Source organism: Pristiophorus japonicus, chromosome 1, assembly GCF_044704955.1.
Source record: "Pristiophorus japonicus isolate sPriJap1 chromosome 1, sPriJap1.hap1, whole genome shotgun sequence".
In the NCBI taxonomy this organism is placed as follows: domain Eukaryota; kingdom Metazoa; phylum Chordata; class Chondrichthyes; family Pristiophoridae; genus Pristiophorus; species Pristiophorus japonicus.
Window position 1 is genome coordinate 95238334 of NC_091977.1, and position 24143 is coordinate 95262476.

The following is a 24143-nucleotide window of genomic DNA, read 5'->3' on the forward strand; positions in this document are numbered from 1 at the left end:
AGAAAATAGGTGAAGGAGTAGGCTATTCGGCCCTTCGAGTCTGCACCGCCATTCAATAAGATCATGGCTGATCATTCCCTCAGTACCCCTTTCCTGCTTTCTCTCCATACCCCTTGATCCCCTTAGCCATAAGGGCCATATCTAACTCCCTCTTGAATATATCCAATGAACTGGCATCAACAACTCTCTGCGGCAGGGAATTCCATAGGTTAACAACTCTCTGAGTGAAGAAGCTTCTCTTCATCTCAGTCCAAAATGTCCTACTCCTTATCCTAAGACTATGTCCCCTGGTTCTGGACTTCCCCAACATTGGGAACATTCTTCCCGCATCTAACCTGTCCAGTCCCTTCAGAATCTTATACGTTTCTATGAGATCCTCTCTCATCCTTCTAAACTCCAGTGAATAAAGGCCCAGTTGATCCAGTCTCTCCTCATGACAGTCCAGCCATCCCTGGAATCAGTCTGGTGAACCTTCGCTGCACTCCCTCAATAGCAAGAACGTCCTCCCTCAGATTAGGAGACCAAAACTGAACATAATATTCCAGATGAGACTTCACTAAGGCTCTGTACAACTGCAGTAAGACCTCCCTGCTGCTATACTCAAATCCTCTAGCTATGAAGGCCAACATACCATTTGCCTTCTTCACCGCCTGCTGTACCTGCATGCCCACTTTCAGTGACTGATGAACCATGACACCCAGGTCTCGTTGCACCTCCCCTTTTCCTAATCTGTCGCCATTCAGATAATATTCTGCCTTCGTGTTTTTGCCCCCACAATGGATAATCTCACATTTATCCACATTATACTGCATCTGCCATGCATTTGCCCAATCACCTAACCTGTCCAAGTCACCCTGCAGCCTCTTAGCGTCCCTCTCACAGCTCACACCGCCACCCAGTTTAGTGCCATCTGCAAACTTGGAGATATTACACTCAATTCCTTCGTCTAAATCGTTAATGTATATTGTAAAGAGCTGGGGTCCCAGCACTGAGCCCTGCGGCACTCCACTAGTCACTGCCTGCCATTCTGAAAAGGACCCGTTTATCCCGACACTCTGCTTCCTGTCTGCCAAACAGTTCTCTATCCACGTCAGTACATTACCCCCAATACCATGCGCTTTGATTTTGCACACCAACCGCTTGTGCGGGACCTTGTCAAAAGCCTTTTGAAAGTCTAAATACACCACATCACTGGTTCTCCCTTGTCCACTCTGCTAGTTACATCCTCAAAAAGTTCCAGAAGATTTGTCAAGCATGATTTCCCTTTCATAAATCCATGCTGACTTGGTCCAATCCTGTCACTGCTTTCCAAATGCGCTGCTATTATATCTTTAATAATTGATGACAAAATTTTCCCCACTAATGATGTCAGACTAACCAGTCTATAATTACCCGTTTTCTCTCTCCCTCATTTTTTAAACAGTGGTGTTACATTAGCTACCCTCCAGTCCACAGGAACTGATCCAGAGTCGATAGACTGTTGGAAAATGATCACCAATGCATCCACTATTTCAAGGGCCGCTTCCTTAAGTACTCTGGGATGCAGACTATCAGGCCCCGGGGATTTATCGGCCTTCAATCCCATCAATTTCCCTAATACAATTTCCTGCCTAATAAGGATATCCTTCAGTTCCTCCTTTCGGAAGGTTATTTGTGTCTTCCTTCGTGAAGACAGAACCGAAGTATTTGTTCAATTGATCTGCCATTTCTTTGTTCCCCATTATAAATTTACCTGAATCCGACTGCAAGGTACCTATGTTTGTCTTCACTAATCTTTTTCTCCTCACATATTTATAGAAGCTTTTGCAGTCAGTTTTTATGTTCCCTGCAAGCTTCCTCTCGCACTCTATTTTCCCCCTCTTAATTAAACCCTTAGTCCTCCTCTGTTGATTTCTAAATTTCTCCCAGTCCTCAGGTTTGTTGCTTTTTCTAGCCAATTTATATGCCTCTTCCTTGGATTTAACACTATCCTTCAGTTCCTTTGTTAGCCATGGTTGAGCCACCTTCCCCGTTTTATTTTTACTCCAGACAGGGATGTACAATTGTTGAAGTTCATCCATGTGATCTTTAAATGTTTGCCATTGCTTATCCACCGTCAACCCTTTAAGTATTATTTGCCAGTCTATTCCAGCTAATTCACACCTCATACCGTCGAAGTTACCTTTCCTTAAGTTCAGGACTCTAGTTTCTGAATAAACTGTGTCACCCTCCATCTTTATAAAGAATTCTACCATATTATGGTCACTCTTCCCCAAGGGGCCTCGCACAACAAGATTGCTAATTAGTCCCTTCTCATTCCACATCACCCAGTCTAGGATGGCCAGCTCTCTCGTTGGTTCCTCGACATATTGGTCTGGAAAACCATCCCTAATACACTCCAGGAAATCCTCCTCCACCGCATTGTTAATCAGTTTGGTTAGCCCAATCAATATGTAGATTAAAGTCGCCCATGATAACTGCTGTACCTTTATTGCACACATCCCTTTTTTCTTGTTTGATGTTGTCCCCAACCTCACTGCTACTGTTTGGTGGTCTGTACACAACTTCCACTAACGTTTTCTGCCCTTTGGAATTCCGCAGCTCCACCTATACTGATTCCACATCATCCAGGCTAATGTCCCTCCTTACTATTGCATTCATTTCCTCTTTAACCAGCAACGCCACCCCACCTCCTTTTCCTCTCTGCCTATCCTTCCTAAATGTTGAATACCCCTGGATGTTGAGTTCCCAGCCTTGGTCATTCTGGAGCCATGTCTCCATGATGCGAATTACATCATATTCGTTAATAGCTGCCTGCGCAGTTAATTCATCCACCTTATTACGAATACTCCTCGCATTGAGGCACAGAGCCTTCAGGCTTGTCTTTTTAACACACTTTGCCCCGTTAGAATTTTTCTGTAATGTGGCCCTTTTTGTTTTTTGCCTTGGATTTCTCTGCCCTCCGCTTTTACTATTCCCCTTTCTATCTTTTGCCTCAGCCTCCATTTTATTTCCCTCTGTCTCCCTGCATAGGTTCCCATCCCCCTGCCATGTTAGTTTAACTCCTCCCCAACAGCACTAGCAAACACTCCCCCTTGGACATTGGTTCCGGTCCTGCCCAGATGCAGACCGTCTGGTTTGTACTGGTCCCACCTCTCCCAGAACCAGTTCCAATGTCCCAGGAATTTGAATCCCTCCCTCTTGCACCACCCCTGAAGCCACGTATTCATCCGAGCTATCCTGTGATTCCTACTCTAACTAGCACATGGCACTGGTAGCAATCCTGAGATTACTACCTTTGAGGTCCTACTTTTTAGTTTAGCTCCTAGCTCCCTAAATTCATCTCATAGGACCTCATCCCGTTTTTCACCGATATCGTTGGTACCTATATGCACCACGACAACTGGCTGTTCACCCTCCCTTTTCAGAATGTCCTGCACCTGCTCCGAGACATCCTTGACCCTTGCACCAGGTAGGCAATATACCATCCTGGAGTCTCGGTTGCGACCGCAGAAACGTCTATCTATTTCCCTTACAATCGAATCTCCTATCACTATAGTTCTCCCACTTTTTTTCCTGCCCTCATGTGCAGCAGAGCCACCCACGGTGCCATGAACTTGGCTGCTGATGCTCCCCGCTGATGAGTCATCCCCCTCAACAGTACCCAAAGCGGCGTATTTGTTTTGCAGGGGGATGACCACAGGGGACCCCTGCACTACCTTCCTTGCACTGCTCTTCCTGTTGGTCACCCATTTGCTATCTGGCTGTGTACCCTTTACCTGCGGTGAGACCAACTCGCTAAACGTGCTATTCACGTCATTCTCAGCATCGTGGATGCTCCAGAGTGAATCCACCTGCAGCTTCAGTGCCGCAATGCAGTCCGTCAGGAGCTGGAGGGGGATACACTTCCTGCACACGTAGTTGTCAGGGACACCGGAAGTGTCCCTGACTTCCCACATAGTACAGGAGGAGCATAACATGTCCTGCCATGACTTAACCCTTAGATAAACTTAATTTGGCAACAACAATGCTAAAGGTTACTTACTGATAGAGAAAAGAAAAAAGAAAAAAGAAAAGCTACTTACCAATCACCAGCCAATCACTTACCCCCTTGGCTGTGATGTCACCTTTCGATGTCCCTCTACTTCTTTTTTGCCTTCTCTCCCTGCTGCAGCTGCACAAGCATGCCTCTCGCCGAACTCACCACACTGGGCCTTTTTATAGGCCTCCCCACGCTGCCTCACCGATGCTGCTCGATCTCCCGCTGCCTCTCGCCGAGCTCACCAAGCTGAGCCTTTTTATAGGCCTCCCCACGCTGCCTCACCGATGCTGCTCGATCTCCCGCTGCCTCTCGCCGAGCTCACCAAGCTGAGCCTTTTTATAGGCCTCCCCACGCTGCCTCACCAACGCTGCTCGATCTCCCGCTGCCTCTCCTCGTTGAGGTGTACAAAATTTTGAGGGGCCTGGATATAGTTGATAGCAAGTGCCTATTTCGAGTTTTAAGGTGGTTGGTGGAAGGTACAGAGAGGATTTGAGGGGGTCTTCTTCACGCAAAGGGATGTGGGGGTCTGGAACTCACTGCCTGGAAGGCTAGTGGCTGCTGAAAGCCTCACCACATTTAAAAGGTGCTTGAATGGGCACTTTGTTATATATGTGGACTTGTATTTATTCTGTACAACCACCAGAGGGCTCATCCCCTGGAGTCCCAAGGGATCCCATAATCCCTTGGGAGCACAGGTATTTAAAGAGGCTTCACAGGTTTAAGAGGCACTCTGGAGACCTGCAATAAAAGACTACGGTCACACTTTACTTTGAGCTCACAGTGTTCAGTCTGACTCTTTTTCCATACACAACACACTTGAAGTGCCGTAACCTGCAGGGTTACGGACCTAGAGCTGGTAATTGGGATTAGACTGGATAACCTCTTGTTGGCTGGCGCAGACATGATGGGCCGAAATGGCCTCCTTCTGCGCTATAAATTTCTATGTTTCTATAATGGTGCAGCGAGGGCAACAGGGCATCTGGGACCTTGGTGAACAACAGGACAAACAGTGCATCTCGCTAACGAACAAAGTCTCCCTGAAAAAGTGCAACATCCTCACTGACACCTGGGAATCCCTGACCAAAGACTGCCCTAAGTAGAGGAAGTGCATCTGGGAGGGCGCTGAGCTCTTCGAGTTTCATCGCCGAGAGCATGCAGAAATCATGCGCAGGCAGCGGAAAAAGCGTGCGGAAAACCAGTCCCACCCACCCCTTCCCTCAACGACTATCTGTCCCACCTGTGACAGGGACTGAGGTTCTCGTATTGGAATGTACAGCCACCTAAGGACTCATTTTAAGAGTGGAAGCAAGTCTTCCTCGATTCTGATGGACTGCCTATGATGATTGAGAAATAAACAGAGGAAGGACTGAGAAGGAGGGTGAATAGAGTGTGTGAATTCAATGTCAAATCAGGTACAGAAAGAGAAATAAAGAGAGGAAAAGAAGGATTGGATTCAGAGAAAAAAAGGCAGAAAGGAAAAGAATACATTCAAATATTTAAAATTTGACATTTTTGAAATCTCTAACAACAAGCACTGAGGGAGTGCTGCACTGTCAGAGGTGCCATCTTTTGGATGAGATGTAAAATCAAGGCCCCCCTCTGCCCTCTTAGTTGGATGTAATGGTGAAGTGTCAGCCTAGATTTTGTGCTCAAATCCTTGGAATAGAACTTGAACCCACAATCTACTGTCTCAGAGGTGAGAATGCTATCACTGAGCCATGGCTGTACATTTCAAATGATCACAACGAAAACTGTCTAAAATAATTGACATATAGTTAGCCAATGACAAGTGTAGCAAAGGAAGTGTGATCCTCACATGGCAGGAAGTGCAAGCAGACATACCATTTTTAATATTGCTCCAGGTACTAGCTTACTACCCATGGCAATGCCCAGGTAGTCTGGGTCAGAGTGTGCTAACAACAATGAGAAGAAAGCTAATCATTATGGATCCCTAGCCCATGTTGAGAGATTTCATATCCAACATGGTAGGTCTTCAGTGGGGTCCAAAAATTTTCTTTTTAACTGCAAGGAATATATGATCAACCCCACATATAACAAACATAATTCATTATATGTATGCCTAATAATTCAGAGAATGTAATTTCTAATCGAATCATTTTATGAATTTGAATTCAATTTTAAGCTGCTGTTGGAGTGTATCAAACCGCGAAGAAGGCCCCTCTCAGAACAATTAGAGACGTGCAATAAATATGCCCGCAATACCCACATCCTGAGAATGAATTAAAGTAAAAAACAGCACAGCTCCATGGCGAGTGTGGTCTCCATTCTAAACCCAGAACATGCTTCTCATCAACTCCATCAGCCCTGTTTAAAGATGCCATTTTGATGAGGTTTGTGGGGGAAGCAGAAGGCGATGGTGACAATCTACAAATAGTGAGCCAGAATGATCCAGATCATGTAGTGCAAAGTATTACAAAGTATTTACAGCACAGAAACAGGCCAATTGGCCCAACAGATCTATGCCGGTGTTTATGCTCCACACGAGCCTCCTCTCACCCCTCGTCATCTAACCCCATCATCATATCCTTCTATTCCTTTCTCCCTCATGTGCTTATCCAGCTTCCCCTTGAAAGCAACTATGCTATTCACCTCAACTACTCCCTGTGGTAGCGAGTTCCATATTCTAACCACTCTCTGGGTAAAGAAGTTTCTCCTGAATTCCCTATTAGATTTATTAGTACAGGTTGAACCTCGCTTATCCGGGCTCCCTTAAACCGGCAACACCCCTCGTCCGGGACCATTCCATTGGTGCATGCGCAGAATCCTACTCACCAATATAATCTTTCTCCTCAATCGGCTCCCTCCTCCTTGTAGCCCTGCTGTAACTCCTGCAGCCACAGTCCTCGGGCCGGCCGCTCCTTCCCACAGCACTCCCTGCGGGGGGTCGGGCCGACTCTTCTGGGCCCGCCAGCTCTTCGGGGCCCGCTGCACACTGATTGATTGGACCGACTGTCAGTCAGTCAGCCAATCAGCGCACACACATACTTACCCCAACAACAGCACTTAAATCCCTCGTTCGGGACAGGCCAGGTCCCGAGGGTGCCGGATAAGGGAGGTTCAACCTGAAACTATCTTATATTTATGGCCTCTCGTTCTGGTCTCGCCCAAAAGTGGAAACATCTTTTCTACGTCTATCCTATCAAACCCTTTCATAATCTTGAAGGCCTCTATCAGGTCACCCCTCAGTCTCCTCTTTTATAGAGAAAAGAGACCCAGCTTGTTCAATATTTCAATATTTATCCCTCAATCAACACAACAAAAAAGATTATCTGGTCATTATCACATTACTGTTTGTGGGAGTTTGCTGTGTGCAAATTGGCTACCGCATTTCCCTCATTACAACTGTGACGACACTGCAAAAGTACTTCGTTAGCTGTAAAGCGCTTTGCGACGTCCAATGGTCATGAAAGAAGCTATATAAATGCAAGTCATTCTTTTCTTTCTTTATAGGTATAAGCACTCAGTTCTGGCATCATTTTAGTAAATGTTTTCTCCCCCCCTTTACTAGTGCCTTGATATTCTTTTTATAATATGGAGACCAGGGGCCCAAAATTCAGTACTGTAGGAAAGCTGGTGCTCCCCCCACCTTTTTGGGGCCACGAGCGCTGAAATTTCTTTGTGGCTGGGCCACCCCATATTCAGCTCCAAAAGTGGAAAAATGGGTTCCAGTACTAATGAACCCTTCCAAAGTAGATTTTTCAGTGGTGTGGCTGACTTAATTTGAGCATTATCACCACTGAGCAATTCATCATGCAGGTAAGGGTTTCTAATGAGCCAGCTGCTCCCTGTTTGCAGCAAGGCCCTGATGGGCGGGATGGGGCAGGGAGGAAAGAGATTGGAAGGATGGCTGGTGTAAGAGGTGCAAGGAGAGCCAACAGGTTCACTGATATGGAGCTGGAGACACTGATGGACAGTGTGGAGGACAGAAGAAGAATGAGAGGGGACCTCATAGAAACATATAAAATTCTGACGGGGTTAGACAGGTTAGATGCAGGAAGAATGTTCCCAATGTTGGGGAAGTCCAGAACCAGGGGTCACAGTCTAAGGATAAGGGGTAAGCCATTTAGGACCGAGATGCGGAGGAACTTCTTCACCCAGAGAGTGGTGAACCTGTGGAATTCTCTACCACAGAAAGTTGTTGAGGCCAATTCACTAAATATATTCAAAAAGGAGTTAGATGAGGTCCTTACTGCTAGGGGGATCAAGGGGTATGGCGAGAAAGCAGGAATGGGGTACTGAAGTTGAATGTTCAGCCATGAACTCATTGAATGGCGGTGCAGGCTAGAAGGGCCGAATGGCCTACTCCTGCACCTATTTTCTATGTTTCTATGTTTCTACTGTTTCCTGACGTGGGGAGACCTGGCAGACAGGCAGTACATAATGCATGGAGGGAGATTGCAGGGGAGGTGTTAGGCACCTCCATATATGTGAGGACGCGGCCTCCCAGGAGGGTGCTGGCTATTCTGTACGCGGCCCTTCCAGGGTGGCGATGGGTCAATGCCTCCTAGCTCTGGGGCGACGGGGATCCTCCTCCTCCTTCTCCTCTTCCTCCTTCTGCTGCGCCTCCTCCTCCCTCCTGTGGTTCTGCTGGCTTGACCTCCAGCAGTTGTCCCCTCATGATAGCCAGTTTGTGCAGCATGCAGCAGACCATGACGATTATGGAGACCCGTGAGGTGAGTACTGCAAGGTATCACCAGAGCGGTCCGAGCGTCAGTGTATGCATGCTCTGGCACTGTCCTGGGTTCCACATTGGAGTGACCAGCCAAGTGGACAGGGGATATCCCTTGTCCCCAAGCAGCCAACAGCAATCCTGATTCGGGCCGGTGAAGACGGTGGGCACACTGGTCTGGTGCAGAATGAACGAATCATGGCTGCTGCCTCCCTTGCCTGCTGCCTCTCTGCACGGTGCTGATGGTGATGCCTTTTCCTACATGTCGCCCTGCTTCTGACCAGGTGTACCAGGTGTCGCCCTCCCAATACTCCTCCCATCCTCAGGGTGGACCCCACCAAGCAGGTCTCTGCAGCCCACAGGCCTCCACTAAAGAGTCAGACCCGAAAGTTCGGTGAAGTGCGCACCGTTCAAATTCCCCCTGCCCCCACCAAGCTGAATATGGCTCGGGGAGGGAAAAACACCTGACCGCGACGTCCGATCGATTTTTTTGATCAGCCGCTCAAACCCCACGTTAGCTGTCCCTTCGGGGACGGTGAATTTCGGCCCTCAGAACTGTTCACAATACTCCAAGTCTGGTCTAACTATACATGTTTAACATAACATCTCTGCTTTTCAGTGCTGCCCTTTTAGAATTGAACCTCAGTGCTTTTTTATGGCCTTATTACCCTACATCACTAATTTTAGTGATCTGTGTATCTCTACCCTCAGATCTCTCTGTTTCTCTACCTCATTTAGACATGTCTAAGGGGTATGTGGCCTCCTTATTCTGCCTACCAGAATATATTACCCCACACTTATCTATATTGAAGTTTTTTTTGCCAATTTATTAATATCTTCCTCTATTTTGTCACAGGCCTCCTCTGTATTAACCACACCCCCCATTTCGGTGTCATCTGCAAATTTTGAAATTGTACTTCTGATTCACAAGTCCAAATCGTCTAAGTAAATTGTGAACAACAGTGGTCCCAGCATCAATCCTTGTGGAATACCACTTATCACCATTTGCCAATCTGAATAACTGCTTTTAACCCATACAATCCTCCAGCTTGGTTTTCTTTTATTTGTCTTTGACCTCTTTCCTTTATATGTAAAAAAAAATTGCTGGGTCAATTGAAATTTTCAAGACTGTGATCGAGGCAAGTGTTTGCAGGTGTGGATATCTGAACGGAATATATGGAATTAAGGACAGTAAAGTAAACGGGATATATGAAAATGTATAAGCCATGGAAGAATAGCTGGGAGAATGTCAGATTGCAAATAGTGCAACATCAGCATAGCTAACAGTTTGTCTCAAGGTTTCAAGTCACTACTCCTGCCAATGACATCTAATTGTAACATGAAATAAATCTGCAGAATTGCAAGGTCTCAGTTAATAGTCACACCATTAGATTGAAACATTTAGAGGCAATGCTTGAGCTTTCAAGAAGAACATCTCATATAGATTGACTAATGAGTGGCTGAGTTAGACTGTCAATCCATTTGTATTTTGTTATCTGATTTCAAAACTGTATAACTGTTGACGTTTTACGATGTAACTTCACCTATCCGTAGGGAGTGTGTACGCTCTATCCAGAGAGTATATCTTCTGTCTGATAGGTCTTACTGGCCGGTAATAAAGACTGCTTTGTTCAAAGCACAAGAGGTATTCGACTCAGTAATTTTACTGAACCAGATTGAGGTAAAAGAATCCAGGAATTTACACAGGTATATAGTGCAACGGTGGATAAATGGAGTTGAGGTACAGATAAGCCATGAATGAATTGAATGGCAGCACAGACTCAAGGAGCTGAATGACCTACTCCTGTGCCTGTGTTCTTTCTTATTTTCTTTATTTTTCTTTCCTTGCGAGTCACTTAACTATTCTTCATCCAGATGGGAGGGTGGGATGAACTGAACATTACCCTCTCACTGTAAATGCTGTAATATGATTGGCCTATGGAAATTACAGGTCAAGTGTAGCAGATCAGATGATGCCAGCTTATTAATTGATCTCCATAGCTTACACTCCATCTATGTAACTTGTGAGTAACTCAGGAGACTCACACAGCCAATGAATTGTGCTGGGATTCCTACTTCTGTACATAACATAGAAACATAGAAAACTGAAAATAGGTGCTGGAGTAGGCCATTCGGCCCTTCGAGCCTGCACCACCATTCAATATGATCATGGCTGATCATGCAACTTCAGTACCCCATTCCTGCTTTCTCTCCACACCCCTTGATCCCTTTAGCCGTAAGGTCCACATCTAACTCCCTTTTGAATATATCTAATGAACTGGCCTCAACAACTTTCTGTGGTAGAGAATTCCACAGGTTCACAATTCTCTGAGTGAAGAAGTTTCTCCTCATCTCGATCCTAAATGGCTTACCCCTTATCGTTAGACTGTGACCCCTGGTTCTGGACTTCCCCAACATTGGGAACATTCTTCCTGCATCTAACCTGTCCAAACCCATCAGAATTTTATGTTTCTATGAGATCCCCTCTCATTCTGCTAAATTCCAGTGAATATAAGACGACTCGATCCAGTCTTTCTTCGTATGTCAGTCCTGCCATCCCGGGAATCAGTCTGGTGAACCTTCGCTGCACTCCCTCAATAGCAAGAACCTCCTTCCTCAGATTAGGAGACCCAAACTTACACAATATTCAAGGTGTGGCCTCATCAAGACCCTGTACAACTGTAGTAAGAACTCCCTGCTCCTATACTCAAATCCCCTTGCTATGAAGGCCAACATGCCATTTGCCTTCTTCACCGCCTGCTGTACGTGCATGCCAACTTTCAATGACTGATGTCTCATGACACCCAGGTATCATTGCACCTCCCCTTTTCCTAATCTGTCACCATTCAGATAATATTCTGCCTCCCAGTTTTTGCCACCAAAGTGGATAACCTCACATTTATCTACATTATACTGCATCTGCCATGCATTTTCCCACTCACCTAACCTGTCCAAGTCACCCTGCAGCCTCTTAGCATCCTCCTCACAGCTCACTGCCACCCAGCTTCGTATCATCTGCAAACTTGGAGATATCACATTCAATTCCTTCGTCCAAATCATTAATGTATATTGTAAATAGCTGGGGGCCCAGCACTGAACCTTGCGGTCCCCACTAGTCACTGCCTGCCATTCTGAAAAGGACTCTTTTATTCCTACTCTTTGCTTCCTGTCTGCCAACCAAATCTCTGTTCACATCAATACATTACCCCCAATACCTGTGCTTTAATTTTGCACACTAATCTCTTGTGTGGGACCTTGTCAAAAGCCTTTTGAAAGTTCAAATACACCACATCCACTGGTTCTCCCTTGTCCACTCTACTAGTTACATCCTCAAAAAATTCTAGAAGACCTGTGAAGCATGATTTCCCTTTCATAAATTCATGCTGACTGGACCGATCCTGTCACTGCTTTCCAAATGCGCTGCTATTATATCTTTAATAATTGATTACAACATTTTCCCCACTACCAATGTCGGGCTAACCGGTCTATAATTCCCTGTTTTCTCGCTCCCTCCTTTTTTAAAAAGTGGGGTTACATTAGCTACCCTCCAATCCATAGGAACCGATCTAGAGTCTATAGAATGTTGAAAAATTACCACCAATGTGTCCACTATTTCTCGGGCCACTTCCTTAAGTACTCTGGGATGCAGACTATCAGGCCCTGGGGATTTATCGGCCTTCAATCCCATCAATTTCCCGAACACAATTTCCTGACCAATAAGGATTTCCTTCAGTTCCTCCTTTTCGCAAGACGCTTGGTCCCCTAGTATTTCCGGAAGGTTATTTGTGTCTGCCTCAGTGAAGACAGAAACAAAGTATTTGTTCAATTGGTCTGCCATTTCTTTGGTCCCCATTATAAATTAACCTGATTCTGACTGCAAGGGACCTACGTTTGTCTTCACTAATCTTTTTCTCTTCACATATCTATAGAAGCTTTAGCCGTCAGTTTTAATGTTCCCTGCAAGCTTACTCTCATACTCTATTTTTCCCCTCCTAATTAAACCCTTTGTCCTCCTCTGCTGAATTCTAAATTTCTCCCAGTCCTCAGGTTTGCTGATTTTTCTGGCCAATTTATATGCCTTTTTGCTTGGATTTATCTCTAATTTCCCTTGTTAGCCACGGTTGAGCCACCTTCCCTATTTTATTTTTATGCCAGACAGAGATGTACAATTGTTGAAGTTCATCCATGTGATCTTTAAATGTCTGCCATTGCCGATCCACCGTCAACCCTTTAAGTCTATCCTAGCCAATTCACGTCTCATACCATCGAAGTTACCTTTCTTTTAGTTCAGGACCCTAGTCTCTGAATTAACTGTGTCACTCTCCATCTTAATGAAGAATTCTACCATATTATGGTCACTCTTACCCAAGGGGCCTCGCACAACACATATACATCTGTTTATAAAAAGAAGCCAACAAAAAGTTTTTGCTACCTGTAAGTTCCATGTCTGTCGAACATATTCCCTGATCAGGTGGTCCTTCAGATCTTCAAACGGCCCAATTTTTGGTTCGATTCCCTTTGGTCGGCTGCATGGTTTTTTCAGTAGACATACAAGACCATCAGTCTCTTCAGTATGGTACTCGCAAACATCTACAGGACTCTGGTGGGACTTTCCTCCGGCTATGACATAACTTCCACTTAATACTCTTTCAATTGTATAGTGATAACATCTTTTACCATATGCCACTGACAAAGCAAAGCTCCCAAGATAGTTACGACTCTGGCGTAAAAGGTAGAGGCCATCAGCCATTCCAGCCTGCTTCAGAAAGTCCTCCGCTTCATCTCGTGTGATGCTGCCATAGAAGTAGGGTAGATGATTTACCCGGTCAACCATTTTATTTCTTGAAATTTATATCTGGCACAAGTGTTCCTTTGGTCTTCTCAACTTCTGACTTTTTCCTTGAAAGAAGAGCAAGAATAGCTAATTATGATTAGTGGTCATTGTCATCTTAAAAACTGAAGCACTGAAACTTTTATGTTTAAATTCCAATGATCCCATTCCTTGAAAAATATTTTGATGTAAAAAAAGACAGAAATAATTAAACCACGTATATAATGAAATGTTTTGTTCAAGATGTTTTGCTTAGAATGTGCAGCACGTTGTTTTATATACAATCAGTTAGGATGGTCAAAAATGTTGCTTACTATTTTGCAACTAACTACACTGGTTGTACCAGTAATTAGGGGCCAAAATTTGCTTTATAAAGCTGCCCATTAGCACTGGTGCTAGGCGACTAATGGGCAGCAAAGGCCTACCTTCGACGGTAAGCGGCGTCGATGCTTCGTCCTAAATTGAGTCGGCTCTTTGGCAGAGGCGCCAAGAGGCAATGCTGCGCCAGCTAACTCCACCCACGTGGTAATGACATCCAGCGTACAATGCCTCTTTGATGATCTTGTCGCGATATTTGCTTTGTACAGCTGCCGTACAGCTTGGAAAATGTGATCGTAAAAGAACGGATCTCAGGCGGAATCGCCCAGAAAGGTAGATAAGTTTTTCTCTTTATTTATTTCTGCATGTTTTCATTAGTTTTAAGAGAGGGGAAGTGTGTGTGTGGAACGGAGAAGTTTTTTTTCTAGCATGGAGGCAGCCTCCCGATGGAAATTCAGTAGGTCTCCTGAGGTGCTGCCCGAGGATGAGTGTGCAATGCCACGTTTTAACGCTGCTCTTTCATCTTTGGGTGTGAAAACTGAATTTAGGACTTTGAGGCTGCATCTGACATCCAGCACTAAAGTCAGCTCTCAGGCTGTGACACCGCCTAAAAAACAGCCATAGTGAATTTCTCCCCCTTAATATATAAGGAGTAAAACTGTTGGCATTGTAACATAACAGGGTGTTGCTACAAATACATACATCAGGCCCAAATTTCAGGTATGCATGACATTGAAATATCTGCTGCCATTTTGAGTTGCATTCCAAAAATCATTTGATGCCTCACTACTTTGAGCCCACTGGGTACCTCCTACACCTCAAGACATCTCACACACCTATCACTACTGTCAGCTCAGTTTCCACCTTTACTGGTAGGCTGTCAAGGATTGAACAGAAACTAGCACAAGATTGCATTCCCTTCTAGAACACAAGGTATTAAACATGTTCCTTACCAGGTGCTGAAGGTCTATACTAATCCATTGTCATGTACACATATGGGCAGTTTGTGCTTTTAGTATGCATTCACATCATCATTTAATACAGTTTATTCCTGTTAATTCAATGTTGCTTAATTGAATTACCTGTTCATTTGATTTTTTTACGTGCATTAAAAGTCTCCTTATTTAAATTATTAATTCGAATTACTGGATACTTCAATTTCTTTCAGACCCAAATGATTTCAAATTAACAGGAGTACATTGTATGGAGCTGAAATTCCATGACAGGTCTGCGGAATATCGGCCCCATTATGTGTCTCGCTTCATTGTAAGGACATAAGAGAAGTCAGGCATGAGAACAGTGCATTTGGCCCATCAACGGTAATCCCTCGAGTATTCTAGTTTTCTCATTAAAACATGAGATTAAACTATCAGTTGAACTCTTGATTCATGACTAACCATATATACTTTAGGAGCAATTATTTTTTACTGAACATATGCCCAGCTAGTGTTCAAACAGCAAAATTGTGCAAGTTCCAATGAGCAAATTCCACTGCAGATGGCCAAGCATCTGACTGCAAACCCTGTAGCTTGTAAGCATATAATGTATGCAAGCAGCACATAAGCTTTGAGCAGAGATGAAAGAAACGGCTGTAAAAATCTCCTCGGTCTCACGCTGCAGAGGATCGGATGGATTGCCACGGCTCCCACTTGCATGTGACCCAGCTGGGTGTTAAAATTGGGGCTAAGGTACTGAACAGAAAGTTCTAGGAGATAAAGAAAAATTTACCTACTAGAAAGAAATAAAGACTTGCACTTTCAAGACCTCAGGAAGTCCAAAAGCACTTTACAGCCAATGAAGTACTTTTGACGTGTAGTCGCTGTTGTAATATAGGAATATAGGTAACATAGCAGCAAATTTGCGAACAGCAAGGTACCATAAGCAGCAGTGGGATAAATGACCAGATAATCTGTTTTAGTGATGTTGGTTAAGCAATAAATATTGATCAGGACACCGGGGAGAATGCCACTGCTCTTCTTTGAATAGTTTCATGGGATCTTTTACATCCACTTGAGATCCGAAAGATGGTACGTCAGACAGTGCAATACTTCCTCAGTACAACGACGCACTTTAATTTAGATTTAAAAAATTTTGTTTTTCTTTTTATCACTAATCAGCATGGATAGTTTCAGAACAATATGCAATAGTGCTCCCCCCGCCCACTGATTGGATGAGCATTCATATTGGAATTCCTCTTGTCCTCTGGGAGCTAGAGGTGTAAGATAGCCAAAACACCTATACATGCTTCAGGACAATGAGACAGTTGAGCGACAAATCCAACAAGGAGGAAACACTCATGATGGAAGACAGTGTATAATGCAGGCCAGCATCTGGGGGACTGCTTGTTTCCTGAATCTTTAATTGTCGCTCAGATTGTGGTACAGCTTCAACAGATTTCACAGCTAACATAGTCCTATGAGTGAACTGGCAATTTCTCTTTGCAATTACTAATGTTAGATATTTGCATTGATCAAAACATGCATGAAAATGGATTAAAAAAAATATATTTAAAACTGCATCTCTAAATCACCCAGCCTGAATATGGGAAAGATTGAAAGAAAAACACCATCAGTGAAAATGGTGATTAAAAACCTTTACCTACCCATAGAACAAATTAAAAGATGCAAAGAACATCTTAAAATTATGCACAGCAGCTCGAATGTCATTATTTCAGTCCAGTTTCTAATCCATAAATAACTGTTAGATATCCTCGTTAACAATTAGGTGATAAAAGATTACTGCACAAGATAAAAGTTCATGGGGTTGGGGATAATATATTAGCATGGATAGAGGATTGGCTAACTAACAGAAAACAGAGAGTTGGGATAAATGGTTCATTCTCTGGTTGGCAATCAGCAACTAGTGGGGTGCTGCAGGGATCAGTGCTGGGACCCCAACTATTTACAATCTCTATTAACTTGGATGAAGGGACTGAGTGTAACGTAGCCAAGTTTTCTGACAATACAAAGATGGGAGGAAAAGCAATGTGTGAGGAGGACCACAAAAAATCTGCAAAAGGACATAGACAGGCTAAGTGAGTGGGCAAAAATTTGGCAGATGGAGTATAATGTTGGAAAGTGTGAGGTCATGCACTTTGGCAGGAAAAAAAATCAAAGAGCAAGTTATTATTTAAATGGAGAAAAATTGCAAAGTGCTGCAGTAAAGCGGGACCTGGGGGTACGTGCATGAAACACAAAAGGTAATTATGCAGGTACAGCAAGTGATCAAGAAGGCCAATAGAATCTTCGACTTTATTGCAAAGGGGAGAGTATAAAAGCAGGGAAGTCTTGCGACAGTTGACAGGGTATTGATGAGGCCACACCTGAAATACTGCGTGCAGTTTTGGTTTCCATATTTAAGAAAGGATATGCTTGCTTTGGAGTCAGTTCAGAGAAGGTTCACCAGGTTGATTCTGGAGATGAGGGGGTTGATTTATGAGGAAAGCTTGAGTAGGTTGGGCCTCTACTCATTGGAATTCAGAAGAATGAGAGGTGATCTTATCTGTCATGTATTCAACCAGCATTGTAACCCATGTATAAACTGACCTAAGTTGTACACTGTGAGAACACTGACCACTAGGTGGGAGACACTCCTAACCTGGACCTTCAGGTATAAAAGGGGAAGCTCCACCCACCTTCATCACTTGAGTGCTAAGGAATAAAGGACAGGTCACAGACTGACCTTCTCTCAAGCATGGGCCTCGTGTGCATTTATACTGTGTAGTAAGGACGTATCAATAGCGACAAGAAACTGGGATTTAAACCACGCGAGCATGGCCACTAGCAGAACAGACGAGAGGTACTATGTTAAGGAATGGTTGGGACAGAGATTCAACATTGTTAAAGCAGCACACAGTTTTCCAGGCAGACAAGGGCAGTCAGGCATGCCCCAACATGTAGTCGAACCCAGAGGGGGAGTTCGACAGAGACAATGGCAAGCTGAACAGCGATTCACGCCATTGCAAGGGACAATGCGGCCAGTAATGGGGCCATCAACACCTGTTAATGGTGCACTCAAGGACAATAACAGGGGCAGTCAGGGACGATCGACTGGCAAGGGACCTTTTGTTTCAAACCGCAACTCATGCTGGAGGCGTGGAGGCATACATTCAGCCGGAGTTTGCAGAGATGAGCAAAATATCTGCAGAAATGGACACTGGGGGACATGCTCCTACGCAAAGGTTGCGAATGGGTCTGGGGGGGACAGCCAGGAAAGGGCTTTTAATAGAGCACACAATTTGTTATGTTCCAACAATCTGTTGACGCTATATGACCCATGTAAGAAACTTGTGTTAATGTGCGATGCGTCGTCCTATGGTGTCGGGTGTGTGTTGCAGCATGTCAATGCCAAGGGTCAGTTACAGCCAGTAGCTTATGCCTCCAGAAGTCTGTCCCAGGCAGAAAGGGGCTACGGGATGGTAGAAAAGGAGGCGCTCGCATGTGTATATGCGGTAAAGAAAATGCACCAGTAGCTGTTTGGCAGGAAATTTGAGCTGGAGACAGATCACAAACCCCTAACGTCCCTTTTGGCCGACAACAAGGCCATAAATGCAAACGCATCGGCCTGCATACAGAGGTGGGCACTCACGTTAGCTGTCTATGACTACACAATTCGGCACAGACCGGGCACCGAAAACTGCGCCGTTGCACTCAGCAGGCTCCCACTAGCCACCACTGAGGGGGCTACCGAGCATGGTGCTGAGATGGTCATGGCTGTTGAAGCTTTCGGAAGCGAAGGCTCACCCGTGACAGCCCGTCAGATTAAAGTCTGGACAAATACAGACCCGCTATTATCTCTAGTCAAGAAATGTGTCCTGAATGGGGACTGGGCAGCCACGTACAGGGCATGCCCTGAGAAATTTAAACCATTTCACAGGCGCAAGGATGAACTCTCGATTCAGGCTGATTGCCTACTGTGGGGAAACCGCGTAGTCATGCCCCAGATGGGCAGAGAGGTGTTCATCAGAGAACTCCACAATGGGCACCCGGGCATTGTCACAATGAAGGCAATTGCCAGGTCACACGTTTGGTGGCCAGGGATAGATGCAGATCTGGAACTTTGTGTTCGCAGGTGCAACACGTGTGCCCAGCTGGGCCATGCGCCCAGGGAAGCCCCCCTTAGCCCCTGGCCATGGCCCGCCAAGCCTTGGTCACGCATCCATGTGGACTACGCAGGTCCTTTCATGGGGAAAATGTTTTTGGTTGTAGTAGACACCTATTCCAAATGGATCGAATGTGACATTTTAAATTCAAGCACATCCTCTGCCACGGTAGAAAGTCGACGGGAATGTTCACCGCCCACAGTCTACCGGACAGCTTGGTCAGCGACAATGGCCCGTGCTTCACAAGCACTGAATTCCAGGACTTCATGGCAGGCAATGGACAAATCTGCCGCAAACATGTGGATCAAACAAAAAGGAGGTTCAGCAACCCCATAGAAGAAGCAGAGGAAGAACACGATATAGAGTTCACTCCACCACAGGTGACCGAACACCAGAACCAAAGGGAGGAGAGCTCAGTCACTGTGGGCAGTCTGGACAGGCCTGAGGCACTGCAAACAGCAGACACTCAGGCCAGCGCTCAACAACCAGAGTCCCAACTCAGGCGCTCTACAAGGGAGCGTAAACCACCAGAGAGACTCAACCTATGATCCCAATAAGACTTTGAGGGGGGAGGTGATGTCATGTATTCAACCAGCATTGTAACCCATGTATAAACTGACCTAAGTTGTACACCGTGAGAACACTGACCACTAGGTGGGAGACACTCCTAACCTGGACCTTCAGGTATAAAAGAGGAAGCTCCACCTACCTTCATCACTTGAGTGCTAAGGAATAAAGGACAGGTCACAGACTGACCTTCTCTCAAGCATGGGCCTCGTGTGCATTTATACTGTGTAGTAAGGACGTATCATTATCGAAACGTATAAGATTATGAGGGGGCTTGACAAGGTGGATGCAGAGAGGATGTTTCCACTGATAGGAGAGACTAGAACTAGGGGGCATAATCTTAGAACAAGGGGCCGCCCATTTTAAACTGAGATGAGGAGGAATTTCTTCTCTCAGAGTGTTGTAAATCTGTGGAATTCGCTGCCTCAGAGAGCTGTAGAAGCTAGGGCATTGAATAAATTTAAGACAGACAGTTTCTTAACCATTAAGGGAATAAGGGATTATGGGGAGCGGGTGGGGAAGTGGACCTGAGTCCATGATCGGATCAGCCATGATCGTATTAAATGGCGGAGCAGGCTCGAGGGGCCTTATGGCCTACTCCTGCTCCTATTTCTTATGTTCTTATTGAAGCTATACAGTGGAGCCAATCAGGATGTATATGATACCTCGTTAAGTGTCCGATGGCCTTAACTGTTAGATGGCCTTAACTTCATTAACTGTTCTTCTTAAGCAGTCCCTCGGAGTTGAGGGTGACTTTCTTCCACACTAAAAATGAGTTCTTTGGTGATTGAAGAATCTGATGCGGGACCTACAGGCGGACGTTGGTTGAAGGAACGGGGTGCTTGGGTTGTCGAGTGCTCCTTTTGCTGTTTGCGCTTGGCATCCACTTGCTCCCAGCGAAGAAACACGAGATGTTTGGCATCTTTCCAGATGCTTATCTTCCACTTTGAACGGTCTTGGGCCAGGGATTCCCAGACGTCAGTAGGGATGTTGCACTTTTTCAAGGAAGCTTTGAGAGTGTCCTTGAAGCGTTTCCTCTGCCCACCTAGGGCTCACTTGCCGTGTCAGAGCTCAGAGTACAGTGCTTGTTTTAGGAGTCTCGTATCGGGCATGCGGATGATGTGGCCCATCGGAGCTGATTGAGCGTTGTCAACACTTCGATGCTGGGGATGTTGGTCTGAGCGAAAACACTGATGTTGGTGCGTCTGTCCTGTCAATGGATTTGCAGGATCTTGCGGAGGCAGCGCTGGTGGTACTTCTCCAGTGCTTTGAGGTGCCTGCTGTACATAGTCCATGTCTCTGAAGCATTGAGGAGGGCAGGTATCACTACTGCTCTGTAGACCAGGAGCTTGGTGCTGGGTTTGAGGTCCTGGTCTTCAAACACTCTCTTCCTCAGACGACCAAAGGCTGCACTGGCACACTGAAGGTGGTGTTGGACTTCATCACCGACAATAGACTCTCGAGGTACGGTCATCAGTGCATGCGCCCCAACACTGGAAGTTACAGACGAGGCCAAAGAGAAATTCTACTCCAGCCTCGAACATTCCCTGTCCCGAGTACCAACCGGCGACAAGCTGACCCTCCTTGGCGACTTCAATGCCAGAGTCGGAAAGGACACAGATCTCTAGGGAGATGTAATTGGCAGAGAGGGGGTAGGGAAAACCAACTCCAACGATACCCTCCTCCTGACAAAATACTTAGAACATGGCCTTGTTCCGTCAGAGACAAGTACAAGGCATCATGGCAACACCTGCGCTCCAAGCAGTGGCATCTGCTCGACTACGTCATTAACTGTTAACAACTTATTAATTGAACGCTTTGACAGTTGACTAGAGGGAAAGTCACTCCTAATTCTGCACAAACAAGGACACAGTAGTCTGTGTAAGGTAATGGCTGGCTGAAGCTAGACAGATTGGAGCCAATTAGGATGTATATGATACTTCATTAACTGTTAGATGACCTTAACCTCATTAACTGTTAACAATTGCTATAAATGTATGCTTTGGCAGTTGATTGGAGGGAGGTCACAGTAGTCTGTCTAAGATAATGGCTGGTTGAAACTAGACAGAGTGGAGCCAATGCGTTTTGGTTGATGGAAGGGCATGTGCACACAACAAAGCCAATAAGGCAAGGGGTATAAATAAAAGAGCATGAACAGAATGAAACAGAGCAGATTTGAACAAGAACTACAATGCTGCGCTACTGTCCAGACTTGAACCCAGTAATAACAACCTTGATTCTGTTAATTATTGTTTGAATACCATGTGTATGACTGATTCTGCTAATGCCTTGTGAACTAATCAATCCAATTGAGATTGCCAAACTGAATCATTGACAGGATAACCTAGGGCCGAGCACACTTGACATGATGGGACCCTGCAACAGAGGACAAAGAGTATTTACAGAGGAATTGTCTACTTCTAGCTGAACGGGGTTACCCGGACTCACCATTACCCATGTAGGGAAGTCCAACAACAACTTTCATTTATATAGCATCTTTAATGTAGTAAAATGTCCCAAGGCACTTCACAGGAGCTTTATCAAACAAAATTTGACATCAAGCCACATAAGGAGATACTAGGACAGATGGAGGTAGGTTTTAAGGCGTGTCTAAAAAAAGGAGAGAGGTTTAGAGAGGGAATTCTAGAGATTAGGGCCTCTAACTGAAAACACGGCCACCAATGATGAAGCTATTAAAATCAAAGATGCACAACAGGCCAGAATTGGAGGAGCGCAGATATCTCGGAGAGTTGTCCAGAAGCACAACAGAGTTCCTTGGGCATCTATGCTTAACGAGGGATGCTTTTTCTGCAGGTTGTATTTGTGACCTCAAGCTGCCATCTGGTTGCAGCAGCAGAAAAATCATCTTGAGAAATTAGAAGTTGAAAGAGCACATGCACAGTGACAAACATATACGTAATCTGTATGTTAATCTGGGTGTTAATGAGACATATACACAATCTATGACAAAAGGTCATCGACCCAAAACGTTAACTCGGCTTCCTCGCCACAGATGCTGCTTGACCTGCTGAGATTTTCAGTATTTTCTGTTTTTATTCCGGATTCTAGCATATGCAGTATTTTGCTTTTATATACACAATCTATGTCAATCTGGGTGTTCGTTAGTGACTATGCATAATGCAGCTAGGTTATTTTAAAATAAATTGAGGTGTTATGGCTTTGAAAGGTGCAACAATGGCAAAGCCTTTGATTCTACATTACATCTTGGAGGTGTGCCCTCATAAGTATGCATGAGGTGCTAAGAATATGGGCCAATTTTAAGGGCGCCTACCTAGTGGAAACATGGCAATAGCAACCTGAAAATGGTGTCTGGTCACTTATTGCCCCATTTACACTGTCTGTCCTCCAGCTGCCATCTTGAGTTGGGTTTTGAGATAGGCGGCCAGACCACTCCCCTGTTTTAGGAGGCAGGCCACTTGTAATATGCAAATTGGGGTTCAGATGGGCAGAGCGTGGGCTGAGCATACTCCACCCATTTGTATCAACATTGAGTGGCCTAACCAGAGGTCCTTAAAGCCACCTCCCGCCAAGGATCGCCTGGTTCCTTCCCAAACTTTGACTGGGAGTTGGCCGATTTCCCACCTTCCCAAACCGGCGAGCTGCCTCGGAGCACCCATAGCTCACCGGCTGCATGTAAAGCCTAAGCTTCACAGTGATAACAACAGATGGATGGTGGGTGCACTTTGCCCGCCCATTGTGCTCCTCAAGTTAAAATCGCCCCCAATGAGTTGTAAATTTGTGTGAGGTTTTGACATTGATGTGGAGTACATCTGGAAAAGCTAACACTTTGCAGCGAGCAATCTTTGGGCCATCATGAGATACATAGTCCAACTGTATACTGTTGCCTTGCCAGATTCCTTTAAGTCTACTGCCTTCTTCTCCGTCTGCTCCCAGGTCCTGCAGATAGTGAATACAACTTTGAACCTGCTTATCACCTGCTGTCATGAATAGTGAACTATTGTCCTCTGTGGAGGGTACCCTGAAGGGATAAAGTGAGCTACAATTCTTGCACCTGCATGACTATTTAGCCATGCACCAAGCAGGGGTCAGTGCTGTACCACCACATTACTTGCCCACAGAATCAGTTTGTTGCCTCAAAATTGGGTTTTCTTTCTATTCATTTATGTCTGCCACTTCGCTTCAGTCTTACTCAAGATTGACAAATATATGAAGTAGATTTTAAAAGGTTATTAAGGCGGAAATAAATATTTGTCCCCATTAGCAGGAGTATGCCCATTCCTTTAATTTGGACATGCTGGCCAAAATTTCTACTTCAGGCATTTCTTTGCCCATTGAGAGTGTCTGGTGATTTTCCCTTTAAATACAAAATGCCTCAATACACTCTGTTCACAACTTTGTGATTTATCACCCTTTAATGTAGGTAAAATTGTGCACTCGTATTCTTTGTTTATGCAACTATACAGATTTATTCCCTACTAATTAAAGCTTAAACACTTCTTGATAAGAGAAACAGGTTTACATATAAATTCTTGTCTGTGCTGTAAATACATCCATCTAAGTCAAAATGACACACCATTTCTCTGCCCTATAACAATCAGTAAGCCAAATTATTTAGTTGCCTTTTACTTCCATT

General features: G+C 45.0%; 1 protein-coding gene across 2 annotated transcripts in view; it reads right to left on the reverse strand.

The window, feature by feature from the left end:
• syk (spleen tyrosine kinase) overlaps positions 1-24143 on the reverse strand; it is a 230052-nt gene that overhangs the window by 117227 nt on the left and 88682 nt on the right. For both annotated transcript variants that reach the window (XM_070881772.1, XM_070881762.1), the window contains exon 2: positions 13144-13610. In XM_070881772.1, the coding sequence (XP_070737873.1) occupies positions 13144-13545 (402 nt within the window). In that variant the 5' untranslated portion in view covers positions 13546-13610. The remainder of the gene's footprint in view (positions 1-13143; positions 13611-24143) is intronic.